This window comes from Diadema antillarum, unplaced genomic scaffold, assembly GCF_040938485.1.
Source record: "Diadema antillarum isolate AM-2024a unplaced genomic scaffold, OU_Dant_1.0 seq00000102_RagTag, whole genome shotgun sequence".
NCBI classification, from domain to species: domain Eukaryota; kingdom Metazoa; phylum Echinodermata; class Echinoidea; order Diadematoida; family Diadematidae; genus Diadema; species Diadema antillarum.
Genome location: NW_027271189.1, coordinates 488,687 through 508,644, shown reverse-complemented (window position 1 = coordinate 508,644; position 19,958 = coordinate 488,687). Strand labels below are relative to the sequence as shown.

Below are 19,958 nucleotides of genomic sequence, written 5' to 3'. Positions count from 1 at the left end.
GAATCATCCACACAGAAAAATCAGTGATTTTATGCTACAGCTTTAAAAGGATGATACTACCATTATTTAGGGGCAGCCAAGAGACATTCAATATTCATTTCATTTATAGCAGCATCTGGAGGGGGTTTGACCTACAGTTCTATTCATGTTTTATCTTTGAACAATTTTAACCTGTTGTCTACTAATAAGAAATTGGAAACACTAAAAGAGCTTACACAAAATATGACAACCTTGTAATTACTGAACTTTTTTTTCTGGTATGGAATAAGATTTGAATACTTCCCCAAGTCATTATTTTACAACCCATTCCAGATCGAGGGGATCAATTACCTCACTGTCTGTGGAAAACTTGTGGAACCCGTACAAGGGACCTGATGATTTCAGATTCTCATTCTAAGGAATTGTTACAATTCCCCTGATCAACCATTTCATTACATGTGACCTACTCTTGAAGACTCCTTTTTCTTTATCATTGTAGTCCATTTTATTTGCCTTCAGAGCAAGAATCCAGTCACCCCCTGACGTGACCTGATGAAGTATTCATCCAATCGTCATGGCAACTGTTACACCAGTGGGTGATGATCACCTGCACCTAGAACTATGACTACACAGAGACCCCCATGTCACAATGGAAACCGCATAATCAAGTATCTTGTGTGCTTGTGAAAAAGTAACAAATGTTTTATAATTTATGCAGAAATTTTGGACTGCTAAGAATAAAACAGGGTAACGGAGAGATAATTTAAGAAAATGGCCAACAGAAGGAAGACGGAAGGAGAACAAAGGACAGAAGGGGCAAACCGAAATTAGATTTGTTAGAAATGTATTCAATTTTGTGTTTATGTACTGAACGACAGACAGACAAAAGTGCATACAACTCTTCTATTTGTCCAGTCTTTGGTCAGCCATTCTGCCCTGCACTGAGTCCCTTCATTACCAAGCTTGTGTCCTCCCTCTAGATTGTCTATGGTCAGATTCTTTGTTTTCGTGTTTGATCGCTTCATTTGACTAACAATCTTATTTTTCATGATGTCGAAGGTAAGAATACAAACATGGTATGATCAAAATACACTCACATGTAGATTGTATCATTTTTGAAATTCATATGGCCTCTGATATGATGTTGCTAATTGCATAAAACATAAATCAGTGTATGTAAAAGTTTCTCAATTGCCCATTGCCTGTTCTGAAATGACGATATGACTTTGAGTGATGGTCATATGACATGATTTGCTGCACAATGACATACTTGACCTCAATATTTGACCTATCAACTACTGCCAATTAAAAAAAAGAAAAAAAAAATTTTTCTACCCTGCTAACCAAGTCCATTGATACGTCTGGTGGAAGAGTAAGTTATCATCAATCTTGGCCCAAAGTCAGACGTCACTTGCATGCATGAATCCATTCAAGCAGCATTCCACCATGAGGTAAACACAGAACCCTTTCACACCTTGTAAATGACTTGCCAGGGTAGTGTTTACAGAAAGGTTAATATCAAAAGTCAGCACACCCCCATTGTGAATGCAAGAACACAACCAGGGCAGGAAAACAGTTTGTGGGTGATATTTGGAGAGACCAAGTAGGTACATTGTACTATGCCAGCTTGCCTAGTAGGCCCTCTCCCCCCATCCCAACCTCCTTGGTGAGATGCTTGTGAAAGCACTCCTACACAAATTCCACTTGCCACTGGTCATTTACAGTCATTGCAAAAATACTGAGTATGAAGAGGCATGTCTGCTGGACCATGAATTAAACTAAAGGCAGCATTGATCATCTTGTGGGTGTGAATTGGGGTCTACCAACACAAGTGACACAGCATTCAGGGTTGAAGATGGCTACAAGTTCCCCTGGTGTATCACTTTGTGGAATACATGCAATACATCTGGGCTAAGTCCTTCATATCCACCCATCGGAGTGCTTATAGCAAGATATGACCTCATTAAATCAAACTCTGTCTACATTGTATTTGAGCCCTGACTCCTTCAGGCTAGTTGTGAATGGGAAGTGACTGATACCAGGGCAATGACTGATGTCGGGTAAAATAACAATTTCTTCGTCATCCCTCTGTCGAGTGAACCTGTAAAAGATATTTAGCGCTGAATAAACAAACATCATTACAGGTCAGAGTGCCTCAGACATGAGTGCCTGCGATGTTTTGGTTTAGAGCCTGAAAAAAAAAGGGAACTCCAATAAGTTAGTGGCTTAAAGTCTATAAAGTTATAAGGCTGCAGTCTATAATAATCAATCCAGAAAAGTGATAATCTTTCACCTTCCTACACACTGACACTTGTATTTGAATCATAATGAAGAAGAAAATCTCGAAATTATGATGGTCAGATGAAATTAAGCTCACAATAAGAGAAGCTTTCTGCTTGCCATACTTGTGCTTCATGGCTTGGGGCTGTTTTATTGAGGGAAGGTTATTTCACATTTGTTTATTATGTCTATCACTCACAATGCATAGAGTGGCTGTTACCAAAAAGAGCATTCAGCTCATCTTTTCTTGATTCCAAGAAGTGATGAAAGTGATAAATTCCTGACTAGAGAGATGCTGTATTGCTCTGTACCTTACACACTTAAAAACACTCTCCAACCTATTCTCTACTTGCAGTAAACGAAAACATGTTTGAAAGTCTTCCACCTCAGACATGGTACACCGGAGGGTGCTTTCATCTTGTTTTTGTTTATCGTTGTTAGGCTGCTTTTTTCTTCTTTTTTTTAAAGAGACTGTACATATGGGTCTTTTGAAGGTGCAAAGAGTGGGTCCCTTTTGGAAGCACCCCCAACTCAGCCATAATTGTGAATATTTACAAAGGAGATCAACACACTCTCACAAAGCATTTATCTACTGCAAGGTTTGTTTGGAAATGCACACAGTGCTTCTAAGGACCGTACTTACATTGTCATTCACAAGATGTAACTGTTGCCAATTTGAATACAGGGAGGATTAACAGGTTGCCTAAATCATTGTTCTTGTTTCCTATCAGTAAACATGGACCCTGAATAAATGCTGTATTCAAGGACAAGGTTTTCTATGTACTGACATCAGAGTAATCAACTCAGAATAAAAGAGTAGACCTTGTAAATCCACATAGCTGAGAAAGCTCTGTTCCTGTTCCGATACTAACAAACATGGAACTGAATTACACAAGAACCTAGTACTCATTCTAATTGCTGGCCATGGCAAGTATTTGCACAATAGCTTTGCAATGTGCCATTATCCACTTAAACTTGTAGTTCTTCCTCTCAATTTTTTTTTTTCATGTTTCACATAATTGCCAAAAAAAGGAAATTCAATCTCTATCCAAACATCCTCAGGCATGCGTGCAATGTAGACATAATAAAGCATCAATATATAAAATATTTCACTATTTTGCAATTACTTTGTATTTTCTAATCATAAGTAGTCACTGTAGAAGAATAAAAAGCTTTAACTCAGGAAAATGAATCATTTCTGAGTGGTAGATAAAAAAAAAAAAGATTTCAACTTTCTTTAAATTGGCAATTCTTCCCCCCCCCCCTCCATCACAACAACAACAACAACAACAAAAAAAGCGAAACAAAACTTACATGTGGCATCAAAGTCCTAAATATATTCACTGCTCAAAGTGGGTTCCTAGACCCACTCCATAGAGCAGTAGTGATCTAACATAGCTCAGGACAAATTAGCATCAGACCTGCAGAGCTCTAGCCCCAAAGACTAGGGACAGACACAGTCAGTGAGAAACCCATTTCAGCTGTCAGCCGGGATGATAAAAAATGGGGAAGAATCACTACCTGCATCAGGGGGGTGTTTCATAAAGCTGTTCTTAAAGTTACTGACTTTAGAATAACTGGTAATCAGTTCTGATGTGCTATACTTATCAGAATTCCAATAATTCTGCACAAGAACTGATCACCAGTCGTTCATCCCCCTGATATGATATAATCTAGATGAGGTGAAAATATACCTCTGATGGGTATTTTCATTATTACAGCCTGATGCAAGACTAGCATCCCTGACATAATTACCAAGAAAACTTATCTGCAATTGATCAATTCATGCTTTCATTCACAATGCTTGATTGGGGCAAGTTAGATTCCAGAAGCCCTTAGTGACAGGACACATGGTGTAATTGAAAGCAATTGTGGAAACCATGACACAGGCGCTCATCAAGGTGACAAGCGTCTGGGTTTGTCTTTTTCCTTTCATTTTTCTTTTCCGCCTCCACGGCTTCCTTCCCTTATCCAAGAAGCTACCAATGCCAGCTTCACCATGTGTCAGCGTATTACTCATGGCTAATTCTCAATATCTGATGGAACCCTAGAGGACTGGAAAGAGATTAATCCTCTGTAATGACAGCAATAAAAAGGGAGGTGGGGATTCAGAGCATGATAAAAAGAATGCAAAGAGAGTGTTGAGTGTAATCCGTTATCAATGAGAACCAATTTCTGACATATTTAAGTGATTTCACTGATGATTGCTGCAATGCATCCACATCAAGCTTTACACAAGGTAGTAGAATCCAATCATGATTAATGGTGAGAAGAGTGTAGGACAGACCATTTTTTTGTAATAGAAGTTCTCACATACAGTACCTTGAAAGGTCACACCACTTTTCCGTGATGAAAATCTACAGGGTGTTAAAATCTATAGAGTGTTAAAATCTATACGGTGTTAATCCTGAAGTATCCTAACTACTGATGTAATTCACTTTCTCACCATGACGGCCATTCATGATGAGACACAAACTTTGATGGGGGAGAGATTTGATGTCTTAAAGGTCCTGTTTACCACTGGGAGCAGTGATTTAAAAAATGTTTGAGTTATCACATTTCAAGCATATGTGTAGGTCAGTTGTATCACAAAACATCCTACCTTTTAAAAATTTAGCAATAAGGCCTAAAATATAAGGAGATATCATTATTTTTCTCAATAAACCATAACTGCAGATGGTTTATTCCAGAAGCACATTAGTTGGAATTGGCGCATTATAAGTACCCTGTATTATTATTATTATTATTATTATTATTATCATTATTATTATCATTATTATAACTATGGTTCACATTTTGTATATTCAATGATACTTCGCATTGATTATACTGATTAACATTTTTACATAGGTGGTTTCTATCCCTAACTAGCTACTTTGAAGCACTCAAGCTGGGTTTTTGTTTCATCTGCAAATGGTAAATAATGCCTTTAATGTGCAATCTGCCAAGTCGGTCAAAGAATCAGTATGGCACGGCTGTAACCTCACAAGGAGTGTATGATGCAGGAGCATGCATGATGAGAGAAATTCTGGTACATAACTGTACAAACAAAAATAATTACACGGGATGAACTTATCATCAAAAGAAAGACGGCAAAACGAAACAATTTCTGCAAGTTGCTGCGACCAACAATTCTGGCTTGATAAACAAAATTCTTGCAAAAAATAAAAGTGCAGCAAACCTTGGATAAGGATACTTAGACCATCAGGATTGGTAATTTATGCAAATGAGAATGATAACAATGATTAACAATGCTTACAAATATAGCTCACACATATTGTATATCATGTCAATACGCCCACATGTAGAATCGCACCCTTTTATTATGTTGTATACAGACAAATTTGGCTTCAACTTATACGAAGAGATTCAGAGAAAAACCAGATCACCTTGACTTCAGAAACAGACAGAAGCCTGTAACTGTATCAGTTCTTTCATCGCCATGGTAACAGAGACGAGTTTCGGCTCGTGGGCTGCAGAGTGCTTGACTGTTTGTTCATTTGGATTACAGCTTGGTGGGATTTTTAATTCATAGAATGGCAGTATCTTGTCGTAACAGAGAAGTACCAGTATGACTGACATCAAGAACGGAATGGATACTCGTATTTCATCCAGGAAAGATGGTAAAGATGGAGCAAACTAGGTCACACCATCACACAAACAAGTTTCATTTTACAGTTATCAAAAATAGCTATAAACTATCTTCAACATATAGCTTCAATATTATGTTTCTTCAGTATTCAAATGAATTGTACACATCTTTGTTGTGTATCAACAATAAGTTGAAACTGCACAAATGTAAACATAAAAGTTTTAACAATGAAAGTCAAGAAAAAGTTTAATAATAACTGGGGAAAAAGTGCATCATCATCAGGTAAGTGGTAAGTCAATAATGACGAGGTCAGCTTCATGTGAAGGGCTTTTTACACTTGCAAATTTTTGCTTAGTCCCGTACCAACGGTGGGGCTAAGGGGGGGGGGGGGGGGGGGGGGGGGGCCTTAGCCCCACCGTTGGTACCGGACTTTCCTTAGCCCACTTTCTGTTTACACTTGTTTTTGCCAAAGTGGGCTAGCCCCACCGATAATCCCGTATTATCTGGCCCTGCAAAAAAGCAGGGTTAGCACCGCAATTGCGGTGCTAACCCCGCAATTGCGGCGTCAAGCAAGCGAGTGTAAACAGAATGAAGAAATAATCTGGGGCTAAGCGACGGAGATGAAGTCCGACACTGACCAATCAGAAACAAGGTAATCAAGTGCTGCCGGTGCATGCATGTACTTGTACAATGCACACCATAATCATGAATATTCATGTGGTTTGGAAAGTACGGGACTAAGAAATACGAGTGTAAAAAGGTCAGTTTTCTCTTTAGCCCAGGACAAGAGCTTAGTACAGGATTTATTGGCGAGTGTAAAAAGCTGAAAAAATTGGTATGGGATTAACGATAGTCCTGGGTCAGAGAAAGTACGGGGTTAAGAAACACGAGTGTAAAAAGGGCTTATGAGGCAAAAATAGGCATCAATAATTGATTATTTGCCCCTATTTATGACAATCCTTGACATTCTTTGCCTGTAATAAAGCCAAGAGCGAGGACCCATTATCCTTTCCTCATGGCTAAGAGTCATTCTCTGTCATTTCTACCTACCTCAGCCATCTCACTGTTTGATTTGTTTCTTTAACCTGACCTCTACACACAACCCAGCAGGCTCACAACAAAATTTCTCAACAGTGACTTGGAAAAAAGCCAAATGGTTTATTAGGGCATCACATCTCAGTATTTTATTACTTTCTGTTCTCTTTCATTTCATTTCATTTGCAAGTTTTCCATTGTTTTACAAAGCAGCAAGCTCAATTTTTACATACTGGCAGTGGAAGATGTAAGCTGTACATACACATAAAGTATTTCCTCCTTTACAACCATTTCCACATCTTGGTCCATCTAAAATTCTTATTATAGTGCCCAACTAAATTCTACACATTCACCTGACACATTGACACATGAAAACCCTTGTGCGTTCTCTGTATATTAGTAATACACTTGAAACATAAAAATGTATGCACATATTCATATTCTTATAAATACTGTAAATAGTGGTGGGCTATAAATGGGTGATGTTTCAAAATCCTTAGGGTCCCTGCTTATTTGAAGCAGCTTATCATACACTGTACTGAGCATTTTGACACCTTTCGTTAAACAATCGGTTGAAAAATGAGATGGAGTCGGCCAAAAAACTGATTTGGGGGGGGGCGCAAAATTACTGTCACGCGTCGTCAAAATATAGTGAAAAAATAATAAATTCGCTATCCAAAGGAGTATGAAGATGATTTAAGTGTCCAGATATATGTTTTTGAGGTCAAGAAATTGGTTGCAAATGTCAGAAACCCTTAATATACTATAGAAAGCATTCAAATTCTCAAATTGTGTGTTTTTGTTTTTGTTTTGTTTTGTTTTTTTTTTTTTTGGGGGGGGGGTGCATAGGGCTATGTTTCGGCCCATTTCCGGTATTCCAGTCACCTAACGTGCACTTTATCATCTTCCAATTGTTGTAACAGATTTATAAATTTGATGATACTGAAGATATAAACAACAGTAGAATTTAGGTCAAGAAACTGATTGCAAATGTGTTTTAAAGCCCCAGTTTGCTATAGAAAGCATTCATTGTTTCTCTCTTTTTTGGGGGGGGGGTAGTGGTGGGGTAGACTCTAAGTTTCATTGTATTTTCTGTCCATAATGACCCATCTCAATGTATAGACTGCAGATTATGATCACAAGTTGTAAAGAAAATGATTCAACATTACTTTCCCTGATAATATCAAAGGGAGAGTGGACATTCCTTGTTGTTAAAGGCAGCCGATCGCCATCCCTAATGGTACGTAAACTCCGAACGACCGAAGTTTGTGTAATGCTACCACTGAGACAAGTTTTAGTGTATGTGTGTGCGTGTGTGTGTACGCATCATACACAAACATTGTCACCGCGAGCTGCGGTGATTGGAGGAGAGAGGCCAGAAGACGCTGCGGCGTGTGTGTGTGTGTGTGTGTGTGCGTGTGTGTGTACGCATCATACACAAATATTGTCACCGCAAGCTGCGGTGATTGGAGGAGAGAGGCTAGAAGACGCGTGGCTCTTTTGGCCTCTCTTCATGCGCATGCGCACTGAGAGTGTGCGTCCATTCGGAAGCTCTCGTGGCTCGCTGGGACAGCCATTTTGGGTTAGGAGATAAGCACAGGGAGCTCTCTTGTAGCCTACCGTATTTTCGCTGACCCATTGAGCCAGCGCTATTCTCATTCGGGGTCACTACATTTGATACAGAATGGGGGAGGCAGCGTGTTGCGTTCGTCTCCGTGCCGCACAAACCACTCGCCACGACTGAGTGTCTTTAACTTCAGCAGTTTCAGCAGTGGTCTATCTTTCTGTCTTCATCCTCTATCACATGCCGTAGAAAATAGGCAGAACATCACAAGGTTGTAGGTTGAACAACTACACAGGCTTTCAAAAGCTGGTGACAGATTCTGTTTCAAAGAATCTCCACACTGAAGAATCTGTTGCAGTAACCGAATTCTGTGGACTTGGTTCTCCTACATACAGTATATGCCACTGTTTCTCAGCATGGAGAAGGCAACTCAAGTAGAACATGTTCAAATTCTTCCACAACTTCACAGAGATCTAGCAGCTCAGAAAGTGAATACTCTCTCAGGGTTTCATGTGACATTCTAGTTATTTCAACCAGAAGAACCAACATTAGCTGTTGAGAAACATCTCCTACATGTATGTACAGTACTGTGTCGTACAAATGCTGTGTCTGTGTTGCATTGCAACAAGGTGGCGAATGTAGATTTGGGGCACAGTTTGATCTTAATACACCGCATGTAACATTTCTCGATACCCTAAATGATGAGGAGCTTGAAGATCTACAAACTAACAATTTGGATTGCGAGAGAGATCTTGCAAAGTTTGACAAGCTGGCAGCAAGATCCACATCCTGCTCATGTATTCAAATTGGAGTGTCATACAGAAGGCACACTTCTCATTTCCAAGCACGATCTCACTTAGCCAACCTTAACCAGATTTCAGTAACAGACCTGAAAATCGTCTGACCCTCATTTGTACGATACTTTAGAGTCCGCCACAATCAGCGCATTACCGGACATGCCCATGGAAAAGGATATATACTGTATATACAGTTGTACATGTATGCAACTGATTCTGAACATAACTGAGGTTCAACCAGCACCTTCAAAGTTGAAAGTTGCAAGTGTGGTGCTGCTGAACCAGATTGTGGTCAATGAACCTTGTGCCCTTATTTGGGATGATTAATGTCAGACAGTGGTACCTCAGCATATGCCAAACTGACAATGGAAAGGGCACATACATGTACATGATTGTGTAGCAGAACATCTTATAAGGTGTTGTGATCCTGATAATGGGTTACATTGGAGGTGCCCAAAGTGACATGACATACAGACTGTAAGTGTCTTGCAAATTATACCACGCAACAGCATGGGACCATGAGACCTCGAAAGTGTACCATGATATTTGTGCTTGACAATTACCACCCAATAACTTTGTTGATGCCCTGTTCCAATCATTCTATTGAGTAGAGAGGAGAATAATCACATCATTATGGCAAGCTGAGATATACAAGTTTGATAACAAATGGAACTTAAATTTAGTAATTTTTTACGCCGGTATGTGTAACTGTTGCAGTTGTGAAAGCAGTGTTTTTAACAGATTTTTCATTTTCAAAATTTGAATTGCTTGAAAGAGCATAACATACCATTCCTATATCTACTGTTGTTTATATCTTAATTATCATCATATAAGCCTGTGACTACAAAATTTTAGAAGATGGCAAAGTGCATACGTTGGGTGACTCAAATACCAGAAATGGGCCGAAACTTAGCCCTACGCCCCCCCCCCACAAAAAGCAAGATTTGAGAATTTGAAAGCTTTCTATAGTATATCAAGGATTTCTGACATTTGCAATCAATTTCTTGACCTCAAAAACATATATCTGGACACTTAAATCATCTTCATACTCCTTTGGATAGTGAATTTATTATTTTTTCACTACATTTTGACGATGCGCAACAGTAATTTTGCGCCCCCCCCCAAATCAGTTTTTTGGCCGACTCCATCTCATTTTTCAACCGATTTTTTAATGAAAGGTGTCAAAATGCTCAGTACGATAAGCTGCTTCAAATAAACAGGGACCCTAAGGATTTCAAAACATGACCCTTTTTCACCCCCTGTATAGCCCACCACTACTGTAAACAAAGAATGTTCACATGTATACTGTATTAACCCTAACTAGGCCGGGGGGGGGGGGGGGGGGGGGGGGGGGGGCGATGTATCACTAACGCGAAAAGCTATCGCCACGACGTTTCATGACTTTTTTCTTTTGAGTCTCCCGCATCTTTTGACACCAAATTTGTGATGCCCGGGCGCGCGGTTCCGAAGTTGCGCATAAATATGTACGTGCATGTCAGACCAAATATTGCTCAAAAACGTGAATTTGTGTACAATTTCAATGCAAACTGTGCTTACAGGCAAATTTCATAAAAGCATGATTATTTGGGGTTTTTATTGATTAAAATCAATTAATAGCATAATTTCTTGTTCGGAACAATGTCGCGGACAAGTTTCATTGAAAAGACAATGAAAAACAAAAAGTCGAAAAAACAAGGAAATACATAAGAAATTAAAAAAACAATAAAATACTTAAGAAATTTTTTCTGATGCCGCAGTTTTTTTCTCTTATATTTGCTCAGGACACTAAAAAGAATATTTACACACAAAATTTGCCCATTTTGAGTTTTATTTAGTGATTTATACCAAATTGTCTGATTTTCATGCTTCATTATGCATAAATTAGCATAATTCAGCATAAATGATAATTTTTTAAAAATTTAACTCTGTGGTACCGTAGATTACGTCATAGGCAATGTCTGCGCCAATTTTCGTCGCGATCGCGCAGTCAACGGCCAAGATCTGGAGGGGGGCCTGGGAGGCCCCCCCCCCCCCCGGCTCTATGATCTACCTAAATAGCCCGGCCTACTTAGGGTTAAAATATTGCAAATTTCGCCAGAGCAGAGATTCGCAAATTTACAATGCACGCTAAAGTCGTCTTCACTATATGCACTGAATGCCAGTAGCAATGTGCGAAAATTTCATGCCACAAAAAAGTCTGTCGGCTTCAATTCATGAAAATTTCATGCCGCGAATATATTTTGCTTTACAGTTAATAGGCCTATAAATACCAGTGCACTAATAAACACATATTTTGGAACATCAATAAAAACAAGCTCTCATATAGTATTTATTCAAAAAGAATGTAAAGACTGCTACATCAGGGCCCTGTTTCACAGAGCTGTTTGTAAAGTTACGCACATCTTTATGAGCCAGGCGGGTTTCCTAACCATTGTTAATTTCAATAGCTAAAGTTCAGATTTGCAGATGATGAGTATTCTTAACATGTCAACACACATTTTTAGTTGAAAGTGTATTTTTGCCCAACTGTAGATGAAATATTGACATACAGTCGTACTTTGTTAAACTGTAAGGAAAAAAAAATGGGCACACATATTGGCACTTCATATTCCAGTCATTCGTAAAGTCATGCATAACTTTACAAACAGCTTTATGAAACAGGGCCCTGGGGATGTTTCATAGAGCTGTTCTTACAGTATGAACGACTTAAGAACGACTGGAACATGTTCTGATGTGCTATACTTATCAGAATTTCAATAATTCAGCACAAGAACTGATCACCAGTCGTTATTAAGTCGTTCATAACTTTATGAACAACTTTATGAACAACTTTATGAAACACCCCTCTGGAATATGAGCAAAAGAAGACAGACTTGGGATCAAATGCAACTCATGAGAGAGAGAGACTTACCTTTGGGCATGTAATCTCATTCTGTTGGATCAGCACCATGGCCGAGGCAATGAGGGCGCCCTGTCTCACGTAGTTGACAGAATCGTTCAGCATAGGTTCCAAGATACTCAGCGCATCCTGGTGACAACATAGCACACAGAATGCCAGGAGAAGAGAATGTGACATCAGGATTACAAATTACATATTTAAGGCATCATTTGGAAGCTTTGCAAAAAGAAAACCAATATAATGTTAAAATCAAATGTCCATGGCCTCCCAACAGTTTTCTATCAAACATCATCAGCAGAAGACTACAATACGTAACTTTTCTTTCATGATAGGAGTTTAATATATGATATCAAGTTCAAGTTTGTATAACATCTATTTTCCATCTTTTTTTTTCATGTAGGAAATCACATGCATGAAATTACTGTACAGGAAGGCAGAACCTCAAAAAAGCAAAGCTTGTGGTGAGCTGCCTTACAAAATACATTACATCACAAACACAAACACAAAAAACAACGAAAACATAATAATAGCTCCCATGACAATATTGAAATGAGATATGCCTCAAAGGGAGATATTGTAGTCCAACAGAGAGGCAACAATGAGTATGAAAATATGTGACGAGCTACAGGCTATGGCAAATGTTGCATATACAGCAAACCTCGCACGAGTCGAAGCTCTCGGGACTGAAAAAAAAAAATGGAGACAAAATATCAATGGAGACATATTTCGAGAAGACCTTTCAAGTGTATTATGATTTATAGAATTGTGTCATTTACATATCATTTCAGTAATTAGAAAAAAAAAATTATACAAATAATAAGAAATTTCATGTTAGAATTTAAAAGCATATTGTGGTCTTTCGCAAAGCGTATTGTCCATTGTATCATTGTGCTAGTCTATACTGCCAAGAAACCATGGGTTTTGTGTAGTCAATTTTTCCAAAAAAAAATTCACAAGTTTCACACGCATTTACTTCCAAATTTACCCCCCCCCCCCCAAAAAAAAAAAAAAAAAAATGCAGCGTAGTTTGTACTCCTGTACTAGGGAAAACAAGGTCTTTTAAATCTACACAGACATGAAATGGATGTCAGTATCATAACAGTTTTCGACAGACTGAAAGTTCGTAATGAAACATTGGAATCTCACATTGCTGAAAATGCCACAAATTTTGATTTTTTACTTGAAAGACACTTCCTGCAAGTCAAGTTGAAAGTATTTGGTAGATTTCACAAAGTTTTACAAGTTCCATTAAACTTGATATTACTTGTCACATAATGCAGCCAGGTATACCAAAACACAATGTCTCTCTAGCTATATTGTTTGTTGATTTTGATGTATTTTTTTGGTTCTTTTTGACAATCACAAACCTTATTTCCAGTTCCAGCACACGCAATGCCGAGAGCCATGGCTGCTCCATATCGGACATGGGGGTTGTAACTCTCTGACAGGAGGGACACCACAGTTGGGCATTGATCAGGAGTTCTGGATGAGAGATGAAATATATCAAACATACAAGAGAGATGGAAAATAACAAACATATCGGAGAGATGGAATATATCAAATATACAGGAGAGATGGAATCTAACAAACATAGAGGACAGATGGAATATAACAAACATAAAGGAGGGATGGAATATAGCAAATATGCAGGAGAAATGAAATATATCAAACATACAGGAGAGATGGAATATAACAAACATAAAGGAGAGATGGAATATAAAAAACATATAGAAGAGATGGAATATATCAAACAAATAGGAGAGGTGGAATATAACAGACATAAACGAGAGATGGAATATAACAAACATAAAGGAGAGGTGGAATATAACAAACATACAGGAGAGATGGAATAAAACAAATATACAGGAGAGATGGAATAAAACAAACATACAGGAGAGATGGAATATAACAAAAATACAGCAGAGATAGAATATAGCAAACATACAGGAGAGATGGAATATATCAAACATACAGAAGAGATGGAATATAACAAACATACAGGAGAGGTGGAATATAACAAACATATACAGGAGAGATGGTAATATAACAAACATACAGGAGAGATGGAATATAACAAACATAAAGGAGAGATGGAATATATCAAACATACAGAAGAAATAGAATATAACAAACATACAGGAGAGGTGGAATATAACAAACATAAAGGAGAGATGGAATATAACAAACATACAGGAGAGGTGGAATATAACAAACATAAAGGAGAGATGGAATATAACAAAACATGCATGATTCAATCATAGTTTAAAAGTTGAAAATAATGTCAATTTTCCATTTCCATTTCATTTTCAACTTCAATGCAAGTGAGGGAGGGAGAAACCAATGCAAAGGGACCCTGCAAAACTTTGCCATAGTTCCATATTTGGTATATTTACAATTGAGTAAATGTACACATATCTCAAAAGACATAAGTGCTACATGAAAGTTGGATACGGTACTGTAAAAGTGGAAATTTTCACGGTGTTGAAATTTTTGCGCATTTCGCGCAACCAGAAACTAGCATGAAAATACAAGCATGCTAATATTTATGCCTGCCATTATGTTCCTGTGCGTGATGTCTTGATTCCGCGGAATTAAAAACACTTGAAACTCTTCTTACCCGGCCAAGTGCAAAAAATTAGTCGCGCGAAAATATCCACTTTTACAGTACCACCCTCCTCCCCACCAAACACTCACATACATACATATACACAAACACACACACACACACACACACACACACATCCATAGATACATACATAAGCATACACAAAGGAACACAAACACTCAAATTCTTGAGTAGCAAATCCTCCACAAAAACTGAATAGGCCACAAAAAGTGAATAGACACCAAAAACGAGCCTGCGGACAAAATGCACCAACAACAGAGCCCGTTCTAGTCTATTTCCTATGAAATGATACCCAGGCAACCAGACCAGTACGACCAGCTAATAAAAACTGACCAAGCTGAAATTAATCTCCTATTTTCATCTGCTACAACACCTGAGCCTAATCAATTACATCTGGCCTTGCAAAGGGACGTAAGTCTCTCTCAGAGTCAATACAGCCAGCACACCTGCACTTGGTGGGGGGGGGGGGGGGGGAGGATGATAGGATAAGGACTACATCAAGGGTCAGTCAACGGTCTACCAGGAACTGGAGGTGAGTAGGGTGTAACTTTTGGATTCCCAGAAATCAAATCACAACAATAATCCCAGCAGGATGCAGTAAAGTGCATACCTTAGATTCATAAAATGCTTTGTGCCAAATATTTCTTTTCAGGTTTGTTTGCCACCAATTCCAATGACACAAATAAACACTGACGTAAATGACCATCGTTGGATGATTTGAAAAAGCTGTCTCTGTGAAGTCTTTCTACTTTACCACAAGGTCAATATTTTCTTATAACTGATTGACAAATTGTTCTACATCGATGTAAATAAGCACTGAATTGATCAATATTTTACTAGTGACCATGACAAAAGAAATCATGGGAGTACAAACTCAAGCAGGATTCGAACCTACGACCTCCTGATCACCGGACAGGCATCTTATCCACTACACCACCGAGCTTCCGTTCAACAGCCAGTGCTGGTTCTAGTCCTTTGTAGCATGCAGCGGGTACTGCATAATTATTCAATTTGATGAAATTCATCAAATTGAATAAATATTTTCATTCTGCTTGAGTAAGTAAATCAGCTTAAAAATTAAAATATGGGCCTTGGGGTGCTTTTTAATAGTAGCAGAGCTCAGAACTAAGTGATTCATTTAATTCTATTACTACCAGAATGTCCCAAACTACCATGCAACCTTCTATCTCATAGCGTGCCCGCCATTTCAGCTAATGATTTTGGGAAAAATGGCAAAATGTACTTTGAGCTGAGCTTTTGCATAGAATTTAGAAATGACCATCTGAGTGCATTAACATGGTGCCTTGTTCCATGTGCCTTCATCAGCACCACTGATGTGATGAATTTCTGACTAGAGACTGACCGATCAGACGGTCAAACAGCACAGACTGCTTCGAAATTCGGGGATCTTTCCTTGACGCTTCAGTGCTAAAAGCATGGCATCATAACACCGAGAAATCACTGGCTATTCTTGCTTGGCAGTAATCAATCCATGCTTGACCATGTGGCTTTGATTCTTTAGGAATCCTGATTACATGTCAGGCTTGCGGCCTGCTGTCACAGGGCGACTCGCTGATTACTTTTTAAAAAAAGTAAAGAAGATGATCTGTGAATCTATCCCACACACAGCGTTCACGGAGGATCCTTTTCAATATTTGGAGTGTACATACTGCTACATGTACATAATGATGAAATACAAGTAGACACTGTGACGTCATTTTCGTCCACTAGCCACGATAATCCTCATCCTCCTAAAGGTCACCACACTTGCCTGAGGGCAATTAAATCTGGGAGTGGGATATCTCATTAAGAACAGGCAAAGTCTTGTGTGGGTTTCTTTCACTTCTTGTTCTAATGCTCAATGGTGAAGGATGAGTGGGAAAGCCATAACTCGTGTCCTTTGTTTTCATTGTAATTTTTTTTTTCAAGGAAGTCTAACATCATCCACAGAAATTGCCATGAATACTTTATAGTAAGTGTGTCATTTTTTGAGGAAAAACAATTTACATGTAGCCTTTCTATCCCTTACATTTGGATTTTATCACTTGCTCGATTTAATGTTTTTTTTTTACTGTAGTCAATTAAGACTACTGTACATTATTGACAGCTGTAGCAAACAAATTTGAACTTTACTAAACCCATCAGTCAGTCAGTCAGTCAAATAATCTGATCTACACAAAACAAGAGATCACCATGGTTACTGAAACACTTTCAAGAGAACGCATAGAAATCCCTAGTCTCAAAACTTCTGACCGCAAAGGACACTCCTCACAAGCTTCCTATACTTGGAAAAAAGATTATAAATATAGCTTTCTTATGGTATTCTATCCCCACGTATAGGTCAGACTCATCTTGTGGGGGGAAAAAAAGTGTTGGTGTTTACACGCTGAATTACACAGGGCCAAAGAATCATGAAGGAAAGTTTCTTGAGTGGAGGTTATTTCCTGCTGTCTACAGCTCAGTGTTGTGTGACAGTATTTCAGTGTCAAAAATATGCAAATAGTTTACTGGAAGTTTGCACTTGTAACTTGACAAAGTAAAGCCCCTGCTCTCCATTCACACACAAAAGAAATTAGAGAGTCTACCCCTGTGTGGGGTATAAAATCACCAAACAGTGTTCACACAGTATTTTTAAAAGGTGTAACGCCCAGCATGACTTCTGGAGGTAGATTATGGTGTGAACACAGTAAAAGTGACAAGATTAGTATCTGTGATATATCACCTATGACCAGTGGACTCTGCTCAATCGTCCAATCAATGCACAACACTGGTCATCAAGTCATGAACGTGATACAAGGTCCGCCCACTATCTCCACCCTCAGTGCTGATAGGCAGAAGTTAAGATTCCAAGGTATACTTTCAGACCTCTCATTAATCTGTCATTCATTTTCCACGAAGCTTATAACTAGATCATTCAAACATCATTATTGGCCATCATAACATACTAATTGTCTGAGAAAGGACCTAGAAGCTGGCATTAGTCTTTCAAAAATGATAACAATATCATTCATTAATGAGGAAACTGACCTAGATAAGTGACTAAGATTGATGGAATATGGCATCTGTCAACGTCAGTGACTAGAGGTCAGCTGACAAGCAGAGATGTGATCATGAAAGGGATGAAGTATTAACCTTCAGCATCTGACACGCATATAGAGTCAACTGGCTTAGTTGGAACAGCGAGGCTACAGCAACATCAGTTTACGAAGTTCATGCCATAAGTCTCCTGGCAATGGAAAGCTGCCTAGTGAGTGATAATATGATAAAAGAATAATGAAGGAGTGTATTCATTTTCACAGCTAAACCCTGGATAAGTTTGATCTGGCATGGCATTCTGGTACCAGGCGTCATTTAGCAGCCACTCTCCAGTCATAGGGATAGCTTGCACAAAGATTTTAGATGTATATAATGATGACAGATTGCAAAATATATCATCACATCATTTCAGTCAAGGAATAGGATCGCTGTTTTGTTCAGAATCAATTATTTTATCACTGTAATGACTAAAAGTGCAAGTGCATACCACTTAAAGTGACATAATGCACTCTAATTAGCATGAGCACTCTACCATAGGACAAGGTGACACTACTTGGCTTAAAACACTGTATGACATTGGAATCCTTGTAGTCACCATGGAAACAAACTGTGATGTCATAATCATGAGAGCTGGTTCACGGTAATTCACATCTTGAGAGCAACCATGAGAACAAGTGCTGGTAGTGATGCTACAAGCTCTATCTCGTCTTGCTGACATGTGAACACTCAACACGTTCCTAGCTCTTCGGACCAAGAGACCATGAAGTGTTTATCATGACATCAATCAACCCAATATTATGATCTATCCATTACACACTGACGCCTGTAACTCCACTTCAGTTCCCTTTTCTTTCAAGGAGAGAATACAATAAAAATAATCCTCAATACATGGAAATTATATGGGCTGATTATGTAACATACAGACAAATAGCAATTTTAAAGACGTTTCTTTCAGGGAAACATTCAGAAGGAAAACTAGTCTTGGATAATCTCTATATTGACAAGTACAAGGGTTTGTTTATGAGAATTACCCTTTTCCTTTAATCAACAGCTTACAAGATGTACTCCTGCTTTTATGTTTTAAGATAATAGCAAATAATGTGGTACCATACAGCAGTGCTGCTAATGCTTATGTATAAATCAATTGAATACACATCTTTTTTTTTTAAGGAAGAAGAGAGAAAAAAGACTAGGTAAGCAAAAATATCTGTCTTATATCAGACTCTGCAGACTTCATAGCAATGACACATTTTTATTTGCTTGGTCAAATCAACTCTTTAATTGTTTTATAGGCATCAATGTGTCGTTCATATCGTAAAATCACATAAAAGACACACTATAAATGAGTAAAATTTAAAGGTCCTGTTTACCTTTGGGAGCAGTGATTTAAAAAATGTTCAAGATACTAGTAACACTTCTGATGCATAGGTACAGGTCAGTTGTATCACAAAACATCCTACCATATAAAATTTTTGCAATAAAGCCTAAAATAGATAAGGAGATATCACTATTTTTCTCATTAAGCCGTAACTGTAGACGGTTTAGTCTGGAAACATTTTTATCATATATGTATCTATTGTTCACATTTTGTATATTCAACAATACTTAACATAGATTATACTGGTTCAATTTTTACACTTGTTTCTATCCCTAACTCACATTTTAGAACTATTTTGAAGCACTAATGCTGGGTTTTCGTTTCATCTGCACATGGTAAATTATGCCTTTAAAGCCCTATATTGCAGAAGCTATGACATAACAATGATATTACAAGGACAGATGAAAAGGAGGCACCTGCTATGGCGTGAACAGATATAATGAGTTTTGCACCATAGAATCTGTTGAGGAAGATAAATAATGTCCTCTAACGGAGCAAATGGCAGGATGAATTTCCAAGCTATATTTTGGCTGCAAAGAAAAAAAAACCCAGATTTCTAGGACGATGAACACCTCCTTCCATTTCTTGTAATTAAGATGATGGGACTGGGATGGAGAAATACTTGGTGCAAATTCCCAAAACCTGTGCGGTATAAAGTACATCTCTGTTGTGACCAGCAGGCCCACTCTATAACGCTTTTGTTAATACAGAAACATGGACCTAGGTCCATGTACAGAAACAAGCCATTGCAATGGTCATTTAAGCTCTGGAT

General features: G+C 38.3%; 1 protein-coding gene across 1 annotated transcript in view; it reads right to left on the bottom strand.

Annotated features, from left to right (window-relative positions):
- LOC139726842 (26S proteasome non-ATPase regulatory subunit 1-like) overlaps window positions 1–19,958 on the bottom strand; it is a 76,864-nt gene that overhangs the window by 12,843 nt on the left and 44,063 nt on the right. Inside the window, 2 exon segments of the mRNA XM_071637835.1 lie at window positions 12,159–12,275; window positions 13,514–13,628. Of these exon segments, the coding sequence (XP_071493936.1) occupies window positions 12,159–12,275; window positions 13,514–13,628 (232 nt within the window).